This window comes from Lindgomyces ingoldianus (genome assembly GCF_010093535.1).
Source record: "Lindgomyces ingoldianus strain ATCC 200398 unplaced genomic scaffold BDR25scaffold_24, whole genome shotgun sequence".
Lineage (NCBI taxonomy): Eukaryota > Fungi > Ascomycota > Dothideomycetes > Pleosporales > Lindgomycetaceae > Lindgomyces > Lindgomyces ingoldianus.
In genome coordinates, this window is record NW_022985185.1 from 297173 (window position 1) to 312686 (window position 15514).

Here is a 15514-nt window from a genome sequence, read left to right on the forward strand (position 1 = left end):
TATCTGCCCCATGAACATACCCAAAATATCCTGATATTCAGTTCGCACTTCCAAACACATTCCATCATACCCTCCCTTCGGCCCTTCACTTCATCGGACTCCTAAACCCCACCCTTCCAAACCCCCCAGCCTTCCTCACGGGCGTCGTCTGCCCTGCCCTCTCTCCCCCACCCCCACCCCCTGGCTCTGGCGTATGTGTATCCCTCCCCATCCCCCCAATCCCCAATTTCTCCCTCCCAATCCCATTTCCCCCAAACCCCACACTCCCAGGCGCCCTGAACCCCACCTCCCTCCCCGTAGCATATATATCATTCAACATCTGCTCCAAAACTCCGGCATCAACAAACTCCTCATACTTCCTCCACAGCTTCAGCGCCGTTGTTGCATCTTCAATAGAATCATGCTCCTCCTCCTGAATCTTCTCCTTCAGAACACACCACGCGAGGAACTTGAGATTGAGTTTACGATGCAGTGAGGGTTTGAAAAACAAGTCCACAGTATCAACAACCTGTTTTCGCGGGACGTGGATGTTAATTGTGCGGAAGTCGTTTGCAAGAGAATGTCCGACAAATATACAACCTAGATTAAGCAAGATCCAGAGTTTTTTATACGCGTGCTTAAGCCCGACGAGGGCGTGAGGCGAGGTATTACGATCGAGATCGCCGGGCGAGATGCCAGACCAGGCGGTTAGATAGTCAACGACAGGCTCCGCCACTGCTATGTAATCGTCTATGAAGGGGAGCCCGGCCATTTCACCCGCGCCGCGACAAACGGATACGCGAGCCAGGCCTTTGCGGTCCGGCCGGATGGTCTCGCGAGTCCCGTCTGCTTTCATTTCGATTTCTTCGGCTTGCAGGCGGATGAATTCGGCGTCGATGGCAACAGCGTGACCAGGTTGCGGGGCTTCGATGGATGGGTCGAGGAGTTTGAATTCGTCAGGAGGTGGCTCTGGATTAGATGACCACCACCGGTAAAGGATTTGCGTGTCCAGGTGGTCTTTCCAGGAGTCATCGATCTGGTGTCTTGCTGCCTTCAATTGAAATGTCAAGACAGAGGGGAGCTTCCAGCTCGGTTCAAAGCGGAGCGCTTCTTCCCTCGGAATAGGACGGACTAGGAAATCGTTAAAGAGGTGCCACTTATCCTCGGCATTAGGATCTCGAGAAGAGGGTGCTGTGTTTATGGTGGCAACAAGATGAGGCTTCTGATGCTCGCCGCTGTTGATATCGGCTACGACCCCGATGAGTTCGTAGACCATAATGTTGAAGACGCCACGTTGGAGGTGCAACTTCAGGTCTTGCCCTTCGAAACAGTAGAATTGGCCTTGATCAACAATGATTCCGATTTCATGAGGAAGCCAATTCGGTATCGACCAAAGAATCTTGGCTTCGTGGCTCTGAATAGCGGCGTTAATCATGAGGACACGAGGGATAGACTGTATCGTCTTTCTCTGTACCATTTGCTGGTATCGATTGCATTTATTGCACCAACCCCGTGTCTGATCCTGCCGTTCTACACTTGCTTTAAGAATCTGGGAGAAGGTAGGGCGTGGGCCTCGGGTATTCTTGACCACATGCTTCGCAGGATACACGAGCTCATTTACGAACGTCTTGCCACCTTTCATAGTCTCGTTCGCACACTGCGCACATCTCGTGGTGGCCCGAGTCTGCGTTTCCAGGATCTGGTCCATCAATGAGGGGCCACCATGGTTCGGTATCATCCGACGGAACTCTTCTGAGATCTTATCGAGAAAGAACCGATTGAAGGCTTGAATCAGAATCGTCAACGCAACATTTGGCGCTTGCTCCTCGAGCAGGTTTAGCGATACAGCGTTAGATAGCCCACTGAAAGTTTTCAAAAAATTGGAGGCTTGGCAATTGAGGCCTGAAGCCTTCTCGAGCATGTCGATCAAGAACCCGAGTTCGCATAAGAGGCAGGATTCGTAAAGGCAAGGAGATGCAGTGTGCCGAAGTGCCAAATTGCGGATCATTGGGGTAAACCGACAAAGCTGCAGAAGGGGGTTGGCGTAAGAGTTGGCAATATGTGTTTCCAATCCGGAATACTGTGTTTGGTTGTAGTATCTATTGGTTGATTAGAACGTGTGTGTGTAGATTTCGAAGAGAGAAAATATCATACGCGAAGTCGAAGTCATCGACACCAAACTTGCTATACTTGATCTCCACATTTCCATACATGGCAGGAACGTCTTTCCTTGTCACATCGTCGAGATGCATGTCAGTCAGTGTCTCCATGGTTTCCGCCGTCTTTGCATCGGTTTCACTGGCCGTCTGCGCCGCTCGGGCCTTTTCACTTAGGAATTTTGGGGCACTAAGAGAATCGCTCGCCCGGTCAGTTTGACGCTTGTCTTCGACCTGGTATCGGCGTTTCGTTCGGGGATTCTTTGCGAAAAAGCCGATTTCGCTTCGCGTCATAGTATTGAGGATGGCTGAGTCAATCTTTGGGGGTGGAGCTCCCACCTCGAAGACCATATGGCTTGGCCACCCAGAGAGGAGATGCTCCTTGTAGTAGGGCATGCCAATAGTGCTCAGAGGTCTTAGGGGAAGTGAGTCTCATACCTCTCCAGAAAACAGCCAAATTACTTACGTGTCAAGAGCCCAGTCCATAGAGGGAGGCGGTATAGAAGGATCAGCAAATTCTGTCGGGTTGCTGTATTCCGGGAAATGTATTTTTGCTATAGATCCCCATAAGTGGACATGGGAATTAGAGTCAGACAATGCGAATGCTTCCCCAGAGGGAGCCATCTCAAAGCCGGTCAGATACGAATCGTAGAGACTTAGCTGACGCAAGTTGGCAGAATCAGGGTTCATTAGGTCGATAACTTGCATTTGGCCATTCTGCGATGTTATTATGCTCGTCGTTGACATGCGTGGGTGCATCCGCACAAAAGCTGCGCCTGTGTGAAACGGAATTGGGGGCAGTTGCTTTAGAGTCTTCAGCGAGAAGACATTGGTGAAGGGGTCGAGCATGAAGCCATATTGCTGTCTGGGAGACCAGCCGCAAGTCGCAAGGAAGTCACCTTTGGCGTCCATATCGCTGATCCTACCCGTGTGGCCGTCAAACATCTTGATAACGGCAAGTGTCCCAGAGTCAAGTATATGTATGCCGCCGGTCATTGTAGCGGCGCAAAGGTACTGGCCGGCCCGCTTCATGATGGTGTACTGGGCCTCGGCGGTGAGCGTGTCGGTGATGGTTCCTTTGTCTACGTCGATTTTGAACATCTGATCTTGACATCCCGCCACTAAGATCTCCCGCGTCCCCTTTGAGGTGAAGTTCATGCATTTCAGATCCTTGAAATCGTTGCTCCTGTGCGCCTTAGGTCAGCACTGGTTCCAGCTGCCTTGTATGCTCCAAGACGTTCCAGGACGCTCCATACGTACGTCAAATGCCATTGTGCCAAGCCGCGTCGTAAGGAAAAATGTACGCTTTGCTTCGAGATGGAGACGATGCCTTTTTCTGTGAAGAGGAACTGCTTCACTGAGCCTTCGGAAGGAGCATGGGCGCGGTAGGATGTATAGCGCTCGAGATGCGCGCCATAGAACGACGTTACCCGGCCCTACAAAAAGCATTAGCCCGAAGCACATGCGAAGCTGAGGCAGTAGAACGTACTCACATACTCGTTGCCGGTCCAGAGCAGCTCTTCCGACGTGTCAAAGGCAAACGTCGCTACCTGTGTGGCCGGGTGGTGGGCTGCTGAAGGGGGCAATTGGATGATGGCAACCTAGTATCTCTTCAGTCATCAATTATCAATGCAAGCGGCTGCTGTGGGGACTAGGTGCAGGCGGATGTGGAGGGGCTCACTTCGTCCCAATCAGCCTCCATGATGACAGCAATATCACCAGTTTGTTGCTTTCACGACACTCCGACATACCCCATGTATTCTTCTCATTCGCAGCCGATCTCCAACGAAGGAGTCCACGACGCGCTTTGCGAGAGGAGTTGTGAGGTCAGGGTGCGGTTGAAGCCCGCGAAGCTGACGACCCTGGTCCGTCCCCGATTGGTGGGGCACGGGAACAAAGCCACCCATGGAGAGCGCACTTGGCAGCCTCACGAAATAGATGCATGAATCTTTCACTTCATCGCAAGAAATACCCATGTTTTGTGAACATGTAGGTATTCGAGGGGTAGGTGCTACCCAAAGCATTCCGCTATGCAATCCGCCCATGGTATCATCCATCCAAACGCCCTAGCTCGCCATGTAAATGCAGAGAAGCAATCGCCCACTTTTACTTTCCTCCTCATGGTATCCTGCTAATGTACATGTTTTCATCACAGAGGACGAATCTTAGATAACCCTTCCTGGTCCTGGTCCTGGTCCCTCTCATCGCAATCTTCCTTCAACCACACTCGCAAAAATTGAACATTGAAGGCAACATAACTCCGGGTGGCGCGCCATGGCAGGCGCGCATAAAGAAAGAAGGGAAAGGTGAAATAGTTGTCTTACCTCGAGCGTAGGGTGCACTTCGCGGGCTGAGGTATCAATAGCGACCGTGATTGTGATGGCCGCGGCCGGACCTGCCCTCCTCGCGATAGCTGTCATTCCGTTTGGTGCGGTAGCTGTCGTCATGCTTGCTTTCGGTAGGACCATCACCTCGACTGCGGTACGAACCACGCTCACGGCTGTTCCCATCTCGACCGCGCTGCATCATCTCGCGCATTTTATCACCGTCCGTGTCAGCCTGATCCGGGATCTCATCCCTCTCTGAGACATTAACTCTAATACGTTTTGCGTCCTGGGTCATACCCGCCCCGGAGCCGGTGAATCCCACTGTGAAATGTTAGCAAGCCTGTATATTGGTATTGATATTGATATAATGCTGACCTTTGGCGCCAACCCCATCGCCAACACGAAACATGCTATCCTTCTTCGCAAACTTCTTGCCAGGGCCCTTGGCGCGGAACTCCTGCCAGCTGTTTTGGTTCTTTTTTAAGTTGTTGCCGTTCGGGAGGTTATACTTCCGAGGCGGACCGGTAGCCTTCCCATTTTTGTCTTTATTCAAATCATCGGCAGCACGCTTTGCGTCAGGGTTGACGCTAGCCGCGCCGACAATGACGTGGGATCTAGCTTGCGGAGCCGGAGTTGCAGAAGGGGCCACGGGCTCTGTGTCAAGCTTCCGTTTCTTGCCTTCGTTTAGGAACGGACGCACACTATCGCGGTCCACGGTGAGAGTCTCGTCGTAGCCTGTGAAAGTTACAAGGTATTTCGGATTTGAAGCACTACCAAGGACGGAGAGCACCTTCGCCTTGTACCACTTGTTGTCGGTCCAGAGGGCTTCGCAGACATCGCCAGTATTGAAGAAGACTGGCTTTGCCGGCTCGGCCTTTTCGACCGTCTTGCTAAGGATTGGGTGCTTTGCGACATCGAACTTGGGAGCTTCTGGTGCGAGCTCGTGTGGGGCGGAGACTTCCAATTCGGCGAGACGGTTGCGGAGGTCCTGGGCGTTAGCTTCTTCAACTGCAATCATTCCGAGGATATCGGCCTTGTCTTTTTCATGATTGGGATTTTCAAGTTTCATAGCCTCCAGAGACTCAAGCTAGTGATCCCCATTGTTAGCAAAGCGGGCGTGGTCGACAACCGAGAGAGATAGACTCACAACTTCCAAAAGCTCTGCTAGTTTGGTCTCGACCTGGGCAAGCGCTTTCTTCGCGTCACCAATAGCCCTCTTCTTCTGCTTCGTGTCGGCATCCATGCTTGCGACTGGTATTGGGAGGGGGGGTTGGTGATGCAGCGTTGCGTACGCAAAACGATGTGGAGAAGGTCGTTGTCAGGTCGCGGAGATTTGGGGTGACGACGCTAGCGCTCTTGGCGCGGGTTGACGATGGCACGTGACTAGACCTTTCACCACTTCCAGCAGGCTGCAGAATGATTATGGGCATGACTATTCAGTGGGCAGAGGACTTCAAGTAGGGTGCTGTGACAGGACAAGTGGCATGGCAAGTGGCATAGCATCCTAACTATTTCTAGTCTAATAAACTTCTAGTCTAACTTTTTTTTTAACCCTGTAACAGACCTGCATTGGACGCGGCAGGCCAGCCACATGACTGATCAATGGTGAAGATCGCGCTAGTTATCACAAGCCTTATTAATTTTATATATTTATTAGAAATTAATACCTTGTTTCTAACTTTTAGCTATATCTGCCTTCATTATTTATTTATATACTTCTTCTAATATATATTTATAGTAACGATTTTCTAGCAGTATTCTAACTATAAAAAAAGTACTTTTATAATGTATTTCACAAGCAATGTAAAGATGGGATAGTAGTTAGTGTAAGGCCGAGATGGTTCTTGTAAGGACGGAGCTCTGTACCACTGCGCCAATACAACCAAAAAGGTGCGAATAATCAACCAACGGTTGATTGTTGCGTACAGAATAGTATATATACCCGTCGCACGTAAGGACTGTAAGGCCGAGATGGCGCTTACGTGCGACGGGTATATATACTATTCTGTACGCAGAATCAACTGTTAGTTGATTATTCGCACCTTTTAGTTGTATTAGCGCAGTGATACAGAGCTCAGTCCTTACACGAATTAGCTACACAGGCAAATTAGCTACTTTAAACCCTATTGTAAGGCCGGAAACGGCTTGTACTAGGATCCTTACGCGCGACAGGTATGTATACTATTCTGTACGCAGAATTAACTGTTGGTTGATTATTCGCACCTTTTTAGTTGTATTAGCGCAGTGGTACAGAGCCCGGTTGTGAGAGGTATCGAGCAGGAAGCACGAGGCACAGAGAGGGAATGCAGGATAGGGGGTGTGTAGCAGAGCTACAAGAGAGAGTAAACCTTGGGTCGGAGGCAGAGGTACGGAAGCCGAGGAGCCTATATACCCCGTGCGAAGCCCAAGGTACTCACAGGTTAGATAGCTGTAACATAACCGTGACAGCTTGATTTTATATAGCTGTAACATAACCGTGACAGTTTGATTTTATATAGGTTTTAAAGGGCCAACTCGCTTGTGTAGCCAACTCGCCCGTGAGGTACGTTATTCTCTTTAGGTATATAGCTTTAAAAGTAAGATATAGAATACTAGATAAATTTATCCTAGATTTGGTAGGTCTACTTTATATATATTTATACTAATCTACAAGAACCTGCAGGCGTCAACCTCCTGCCGCGGTATCCCAGGCACCCAGGTACACCCAGGCACGGATCTCATCCCAAGAACAGCTTACGGGAGGTAGATTGACCTTTTGTGATCGTGACAGACATCGAGCAGAGATTCCAAGAGTAAATGCACACTGCACAGGAGGAACAGCTGCCTTTGATACACCTGTTCTTTCTGACGATCAGCCTCCTCCTCGTCTTATTACCACTCACCGCCTCTCACCTGCCTCACCTGCATGATGACGAGAGCTTCCAGACAGGCGCGCATGTTCCAGGGCAACTAGTCTAACAAGCGTAACAAGGTCTGTTCAGGAACAGCGCCGTGATGATCCGATCTGATATGCGACGCCATTGTGGCCCTTGGCCTTGGCCCTGGCCTTGGCCTTCGATGGCGTTCGCAGACTTTCTTCTCAGGTCGTACCCCGCCATGCCGTTCGGCTTGTCGCTGCTCTAAGTTTGATTGATAATCATGCCGAAGACTCATCGACGTACCACACACAGCCTATCACCACTGCCTCCAAATCTGCAGTCCAGCCGCCATTCGCTGCTTTTGCGCCCTGCTTGCGGTCCTTCCTCCGACCTTGGACCGTTTCGCCCACTCGCAATCTGACAGGGTCATCTGTGAGAGTCTTAGGCCCGGGTGGATTGTCGATTTCGCCGCCATCCCTTCCTCTGCTCTCCTCCACCATCTTGCCTGCATCAGCGAACGCTCGTGGCCCGTCAAAATATCGAGTCTTCATCGAGCGCCCTGCCTGCGCAGTGTGCTATTGACATCGGGGAGCCACACCCCGATTCTGTCAACCCCATCCCCACCCGTCCGTCCGCTTTGATCCGCATTGCTCGCACTTCCAGGTCGAAAATCCCACTGGACTTGGTCATCATCACCGACTCTTTCTGCCTCCAACTGGGCTTTCTTCGTCTACTGAGCCATCTAAAGGACTTAGACGTTCCGCGAGTTGGACATTGTCGTGAACAGCAATTTGAACGCTTGAAGTAGTCTGAGCCCCGCACCGAGACGTCAAAGATGGCTGGAACGTCAGCGAACGATTTCCAGAACGGTGCGCCCTTCTATCTCGACCCAAACCAGCAAGACCTCCTCCTCGCTGCCCTTGCATCCAGCAACCAGAATACAGATGGTCTGTTTTCGAGCATCGATACCAAACGATCCATCACTGGCTCTCAATTCCAATATTCCGTCGATAGCCTCGATGCAGCTTACTTTGCATCGCCGCAACAATCCACTCCTGCCACCAATTTTAACAACATTAGCATTGATGAAAGTCCCTTTGCCGATTACCTTGATGGCGATAACAGTTTCGATTTCGAAAATGGTGATAACAGTGAATTAATGATTGGCGCGTTGCCCGGAGATAGTCCCAGCGACGAGACAAGTGAGAAACGGAAGAGCCCGGATGACGATGCCGAAGACCCTGACGGTGGAGGGAAGCGCCGAGAACCAGAGGATAAGACAGCAAAGAAGCCTGGCAGGAAACCACTAACATCGGAGCCAACAACCGTATGTTGTCCGGCAGCCATCTCACTCGGACATCACTGACACCTGCTTTAGAAACGTAAAGCCCAAAACCGCGCCGCTCAAAGGGCGTTCCGAGAGCGGAAAGAGAAGCATTTGAAGGACCTGGAAGCCAAGGTCTCCGAGCTTGAGAAAGCCTCTGATGCCACAAATCATGAGAATGGGCTACTTCGCGCTCAGGTGCAGCGATTGCAAATGGAGCTTCGCGAATATCGTAAGCGCTTATCGCTCAACAGCACCGGTCTGAATCGCTCTCCGCCCGTGACCGGTGGCTTTAGCTCCCTGCTTGGAGGCGGTTCTACCGCCAACAATTTCCAATTCGAGTTCCCGCGATTTGGTGGACTTCCTGGCGCCCAGCTCCTCGACAATGGCCCTCTGTCAAAGTCAGCAAACAAACCTGTCTCCATACCGTCAGCCAACCCACCAGCTCGCCAAAATAGCACGGGGCGGCTCAGCCCAAGGAGTCAAACTAATAGCACCAATGCCAACTCTCCTGAGAAGGACTCTAGCACCACCCCAACGAACAGTGTGCAAACCTCCAGCAGCCTCAATGGCCTGTTTAGTAACCATACACTGCCCTTTGACTACAGCACGATGACTTCGGGAAACAAGGTCAATCGTGGTAGTAGTGACAGTTCCGCAATGCAATCTCGTGTTTTTCAGTTTAACAGCGGTTCATCCACACATTCAGATTCTCCCTCTGCATCATCGAATTCGCAAGCTGGGCAGGGTTCATCCTGCGACACCTCTCCCGAGCCCAGCCACAACTCGCCCAACAATCCTGCGGATACAATTACAGATGGTTATGTGTGTCATGGAAACTCGGAAGGTGAGATTACCTTCTGCGAAAAGCTCAATATGGCCTGCGGCAACCCACGCAACCCCATTCCTCGTGCGATGTCCCAGTCTGACGCCAACCCGTCTCCTGCAGCTCCCGCCAAGTCCACCAAGACCCCCTCTGCCAACGTCAACGGCATCGATTTCTTCGCCAACCAGAACGGAGGTCAGTTCGACCCAACCCTGTTTGGTGATTACCGCGAATCTCAAAACGCCATCGTTGGTGAGGGTGACTTCACCGGTGGTTTCTTCAACGAAGCCTTCCCTATCTCCGACTTTGGAAGCCCGTTCCATTTCGGTGATACGCCTACCGTGCAAAAGCCAAATCCGTTGGAGGAAATCGAACAACAGCAGGACGGACCAGACGAAGAGGTCGTTCCTGGGGAGGATACTACTCGGATGCTGAACTGCCACAAGATTTGGTATGCCCCCTGTCTTCCTCCTATTTATTATTTTAGTACTAATATTAGCCAGGGACAAACTCTCCAATCGCCCAGACTTCAAAGATGGTACAATCGATATCGACAATTTATGCTCGGAACTTCGCGCCAAAGCTCGCTGTTCAGAAAGCGGCGTGGTGGTCGATCACAACGATGTTGAAGCAGCTCTTAAGCGCCTACCCAAGGACCAGTTATAAGTTCGGGGTTGTTCGAGTACGCATAACGGAACGACTGCATTGAATGTCCGGTTCTGGTGTTACTGGTTTGTCTCGTCAGCTTTGCTTAGCACGCAAAGGCGAATGACCATAGGCGGGTTACGGCTTTTTTCTTTACTTCTGCGGATTCTGAATGGAAAACATCCTGGGGTATGTTTCCCCCAGAACTGTTGGTAATTCTGGGCACTGTCTGGTTTTTGGTGTAACACCATGTCGCTCGTTGGCAAAAAGAAGCTTGCTTTGGGGGATGGACGTTGCGGTAAGGACATGATCCATATTGGTGAGTTCATGCTTTGAGGTCTGCCGATTCGGAGTCAGTTATGGTGTTGCCCAGGATGAAGTGAATGAGCAACAGGCACGGGTTAGTTCCGACTCAAAGTTAAGTGACCTAGGACCTGTACGACAACTTATAGCAATTGCAGCTATTGGAATTTACTAGGAGGCGCTCTCCTCTCCTGCTTTGTAATTCCCAAGTGCCACCCCCTCCTGCGTTAAATGGGCTCATATCTTCGCAATGGCTCTGTCCCAACCAATGACCTCGAGACGCCGATATTTAAAGATATATCTAGGTAATCAAGATGTGGTCCAACGGATGGCCTCAGGATTAGTAGTGCTGTCTCGGTTTAGAGTAGATGCAGTTTACTAATTCATTCCTCCACTCTCTAGGGTTTGCCACTCTATTGCCACTTTACCTCCTAGCACTACACTTTCACATCAAAGCAGCGTTATCAGTTGAACTGTAGATGAAGCAAGAAGTCTGGTGCCAGCCTCTTCCATCTCAACAACGCAACATACATACAACCAAGCCGTCCTTTCCCCCTCTCCGTCATCCCCTTTCCCTATCCAGCCTTCCCCGTTTCCCGTCTCCTCCATACCGAATCCTAACCCATGTCTTACACTACCTCCTCTTTCGAAGTGGGCTGCGCAGTAAGCAGCACAACATGGATAAATGGGGTTTCCAATGAACTTTCTTGAAAAGTCTCATTTCCCCACGACAGCCGTTTTCAATTCACGTACCTTCCACACGCCGATTTGGATAGCGAAATACATGTCTCGGGCGGAATATAGAGGCAGAAGCCGATTTGATTTGACAGATTTGGGAGATGGCTTGGAAGGGAGGGGAGAAAGACATGGGGATTTTGGGTGGGTGGAGTAGGGCGAGAGAACAGTATGAATGGGGGAAATGGGTGCGATGTATACATTGGACTGAACGAGTGTTGAGAAGGTTTCATGGTTGGATGGAGCGTGATGGGAGGTCGAGATGGGATTGGCCCAGAGGCTGGACGGACTAGGAATTGAAAAAGGGCTTTCGCATGGTACTGTTCAACTGACAATTGCGCCTAGACCGCTCGCGCAAACATGGTGTTTGTGGCTGGGGGTAAATATACATTTGAAGTCATGAGGTTTTGCGATAATGTTCTTTGGGCCCTATAGCGACTTCAATATGCGTAGAAGAAACTTTGGAGCTATGAAAGCTACTGATTCAACTCCAAAAGATTTGGCGCCCTGTTCTGGTGAGGGCCAGGATGCCATCTCCATCGGAACATCCACTCCCTGAAGGCCGAGCCGGTTGATCCTCCTTACGGCAGATCACTCTTCTATTCACCCCTTTTTGACCACAGGGGTTGATCGATCCAATTTCTATGTAAAATCTGTTAAGTAAACCTTTCCCGAGAAAACGCACATATGAGAAAGACAAGCACGAGTAAAGAATTATACGAGTGATGGAAAGTTGCACTCCAATGCACTCATAACGAGGTCTGAGGGGAGACCTCTACCGTCCCTCTAGCCTCAACCGGTCTAGATTCCTCCCCTCATCCCTCCTGGCCACCAAGAACCACAGACTACTAACCCAGCACAACACGACCCCGATCCAACTATGCGCGGGCATTTTAAATAGACTCAACATAACGAGCTGAAACGCGCCGCGCGGGACAGCGATGAAAGTCGTCGTAAGCGGAGATGTGGCTTTGATGAGCAGAAGCGTGGATGCGAAGACGGAGAACGACCCGATGGCACCGCACCAGATCATCAGCCAGAAGAATGGTACATCAAGGAAAGGGATGTTGCGGAAGATGTTACCGACATCGCCGCTGATGAGGACAATGGGCGTGAGGATTATGAGGGAGAGGAGGGAGGTGTAGTGTAGGGTGCGGTAGTAGGCGCGGGTTTCTTCGCGGTTAGAGAGCGAGTCATCGGCTGTGGAGGGGTAGCCTGTCAGGACGTCGCCCTGAGGAATGAGCCCCGCTACAAGGGTGCGGTAGGTGCGGAGCAAGAGGATGGGGTAGAGAGCGACGAAGAATGATGAGAAGACACCGGCGACGATGGATTCCCAGGTTACGCGGACGTTGAAGCGGATTGTAGCGAAGAGGAGGTTAAGGGTGGCGATGAGAGCGGAGGAGAGAGTCGAGCTGCTGTGGTTCTCTTTTTGTAAAATGCAGGAGAAGATCAGGGCCATGGGAGTCACGCCAATGCGCGCGAGCTGGTAGACCGGTAGAGGTGCATAACTATTCATAATCGGTTAGTCTCGATTAACACAGACAAGAGGGGTGCCACGACACTTACGCGAAAGAGAAGTTGCTAAGAAGCACCTTGACCACGAAAATGACTGCTAGTGGGAACACTTGCTTAGCCACTTGCTTGTCGAACTCAAATAGGCCTCCGCCTGCAATACCTCCTGTGCCGTTGGCAAGCCACCGCCCGAATTGCAGTATAGACGGCTGCTTGTTGGATCCCCTAAAGGCGCCTCCAGCTGGTGCAGTAGGATACGCAGGAGCAACAGCAGCGCCAAATCCAATTCTCCGGAGGGGGCCGCCGAGTGCTCTCGTGAGACCGGAGAAGCCAATGAGAAGGATGTGGGTTAGGATGAGTTGGACGTAGGTTCCGGCGAGCGGGTATGGGAATTTATACACGCCCGTCAACAGAATGAATCTGTTCATCAACAACAACCCAAACGAACACCCACCGACCCAGAACACCAGCAACCCCACCCACACCTGCCACCCCATCCACGTCCCGAAGAAGAAGCCGCCGAGACCACCCTGCCTCCAGACGCCCCGCCCGGCATGGCTACTTACGAGCGGTCGAATTGAGCTCGCAGGCTCGAAATCTTCGTCTTCATCCTCGCTCTGCGCTGCACTGCGACTCCTCGGGTATGGCGAGGGGCTCCTGCTAAGATCGATCAGGGGGAAGCCAGGCTGTAACTCGTTGTCGCGCGAATTCTTCGACGAATGGCTAGTGCGGGACGACCCCATGGCGGCGTATTGTTCTATATCCGAATGGTCTGTATCATCGAGGGAGCTGGCCGAATTCTTGCGACGACCCTCTATTTTCTTGTCGGTACGAGACGACTGTTGCGGAGCGCGGGAAACGTTATTTAGGTACTCGAAGGCAGGGCGGAAGAGTTTGTTTGCGCCGCGGGTGAAAGGGCGAGACGAATTCATGCTGCGGCGCGTGCGGGGACCGACATGGCGAGAGAAAGGGGAGATCTCATAGTCAAAGGTAGTTAGGTGTCAGATTTGTGAAGGTGCACTGAAGTGTGGCTACGCTTTACGCGTGGCGCGTGGCTTACCTCATCATACGTTAAATCAGTCCATTCAAGCCCCTGATTGCTGCTCCCTTAACCATCATTCCCAGGCCTCAATTTCTACCGAGTCAATACTGGGCCATGGTTTAGAACGACGGATGTTGCCTTTTGCAACTTCTGTTACTTTACCATTGTTGTGGATATTTGCTATACCAATTTGATCGGCTTTCCTCCATTATTCAGTTAATGTAAACTGCTGTAGGAGCCATTGGCAGCTCTAAGGTACCTCCTCAAGCTGCTGTGCCTGCGGTCCAATGGCCCCAGCCTCAATTATATCATGGATCGGCCATGCGACGGTAAAATCGCCATTTGCTTCATCTTCATCAAGGAAATGGAAGTATACAAAGAGCGGTATGTCAGAGGACATCTTAGTCATGCATGAAATATAACTACACGCTTCCCGCCAGGCCTCCTCTCGATAGGATCCAGTGTTCCCCTCTGGGATTGCCTTCATGCGATCTCGACAGGTATACTACATTTCGATAGCCGGTTCGTCTAAAATTCGATATTATTTGGCGTCACACTAGAAAGGAGTTTTCATCGCACATTCCAGGCTATGGCGCCCTCCAAGAGCCCCAAGTTGTAGATTACCCATTTTGGTGTCCCGAGCTAGATACTTAGTCTCTCCCAAAGCATAGTCGACAGGAACATGTCTAAGGTATTCAGCAGAATGGTGAATCTGATCTAGATGTACTTTGATCTGCACCATAGCCTCCATAATCATCTTCCAATTGCGGTATTTGGTGCGTAGCTGAGGTTTACAACGTTGTAAACATCCTCAATCTCCATTTGCTCCCAAAAATCTCAGAGCCAAGACGCCCTGCCTCGCAGATCTGGTGAGATGCCCTGCTCTTTAGCGAAATCTATATTCCTCGGATTGTGTACACTCAGGGTCTTCAGGCGTCAAGTACCTCAGTTCATCGATCCACTCTCTAAACACCGGAATGCCACAATCGAATGTACGTTGGAAAGCTTCCAGCGTTTCCGGCGTCATGTTTATCCGAGCATTAATCAACCCGAGGAAGCCGCCGTGTAAGTCCCATCACGAGGGTGTTGTTGCAAAGAAGTTCCAGGCATTTTTGACGACATCCTCCTGCATGGTAATATCCTAATCAGCAGAATCGATCAACATTTTTTCAAGATTGGCAGTAGACCTCCAGAGCTTCATCCTCGGACAGGCCTTCATGCCATTCCAACGGGGCTTTTGTACGATAGTGCAGCGGGGGGTGGATCGAGCAGGTTATTTGGGTTCCAGTACCGGGGGCCGAACTGAGTTATATCTCTGAGAACATAGCTTATCTCCACTTAAATTCCTTCTCAGAATTTTCGCTAGAGTTCTCATGTAACCGTGTAACAGTCCCTATAGTAGCATTGCCCAAAGATCGGAGCGAAAATAATAGTATCAGTCGGGAGAGTTAGTACAACAGGAGGCAAGACAGATAAGCTAGTCCTGGATTAGTGGGCTTGGCGGTGGTAGCTTAAACCTACGTCAGAAAGGTTGATACCTATCACTATTATTTATCCATCTTCATAATTTATATTCTACAGGACCATGGGACACTTGAATACGTCTTATCAGAATAGCAAGAATTTACCGTGCATAAGCCACCACACTCACAGGTAGAAACCTCAACCAGCTCACTCTCCAGTCACGACATACTCAGTCCTCGCTCAAACTACTTCAAAGGCCTCCTTCCACAAACACTGTCAAATTAGTATCTACTAGAGTATCTGCCTTCGTTTGGGACGTGTTGTTGACCAGTCATCTCTTTGA

The 15514-nt window shown here is 50.7% G+C and overlaps 4 protein-coding genes across 4 annotated transcripts; 1 reads left to right on the forward strand and 3 right to left on the reverse strand.

The window, feature by feature from the left end:
• Positions 1–85: 85 nt before the first annotated feature.
• BDR25DRAFT_335341 (PAB-dependent poly(A)-specific ribonuclease subunit PAN2) lies at positions 86–3957 on the reverse strand (the record flags this gene model as incomplete). Its single annotated transcript, XM_033693002.1, has 7 exons — positions 3817–3957; positions 3629–3736; positions 3396–3571; positions 2602–3321; positions 2134–2550; positions 265–2078; positions 86–180 (listed from the first exon to the last, which is right to left on the reverse strand). Exons 1-7 carry the CDS (start codon positions 3835–3837, stop codon positions 86–88), a joined length of 3351 nt encoding a protein of 1116 aa, XP_033545320.1. The 5' UTR covers positions 3838–3957.
• A 536-nt stretch (positions 3958–4493) lies between these two features.
• Positions 4494–5531, reverse strand: BDR25DRAFT_231437 (uncharacterized protein; the record flags this gene model as incomplete). The annotated part of the gene is made up of 2 exons (XM_033685378.1): positions 4494–4783; positions 4838–5531. The coding sequence occupies 2 exons, from the start codon at positions 5529–5531 to the stop codon at positions 4494–4496; spliced, it is 984 nt and encodes a 327-aa protein (XP_033545321.1).
• A 2624-nt stretch (positions 5532–8155) lies between these two features.
• On the forward strand, positions 8156–10136 carry BDR25DRAFT_231369 (AP1-like transcription factor-like protein; the record flags this gene model as incomplete). The annotated part of the gene is made up of 3 exons (XM_033685376.1): positions 8156–8647; positions 8699–9921; positions 9974–10136. The coding sequence occupies 3 exons, from the start codon at positions 8156–8158 to the stop codon at positions 10134–10136; spliced, it is 1878 nt and encodes a 625-aa protein (XP_033545322.1).
• Positions 10137–11538: 1402 nt separating this feature from the next.
• BDR25DRAFT_344220 (uncharacterized protein) lies at positions 11539–13664 on the reverse strand. The gene is made up of 2 exons (XM_033693914.1): positions 12720–13664; positions 11539–12661 (listed from the first exon to the last, which is right to left on the reverse strand). Exons 1-2 carry the CDS (start codon positions 13595–13597, stop codon positions 11929–11931), a joined length of 1611 nt encoding a protein of 536 aa, XP_033545323.1. The 5' UTR covers positions 13598–13664; the 3' UTR covers positions 11539–11928.
• Between the last annotated feature and the right edge of the window lie 1850 nt (positions 13665–15514).

What these genes read in the sequence shown, in the direction of transcription:
- BDR25DRAFT_344220 (XM_033693914.1), bottom strand. Translation starts at nt 13,597, where the DNA reads ATGAATTCGTCTCGCCCTTTCACCCGCGGCGCAAACAAACTCTTCCGC. An exon ending in CTTAGCAACTTCTCTTTCGC is followed by an intron (nt 12,662 to 12,719) that starts GTAAGTGTCGTG and finishes GATTATGAATAG; the next exon opens with TTATGCACCTCTACCGGTCT.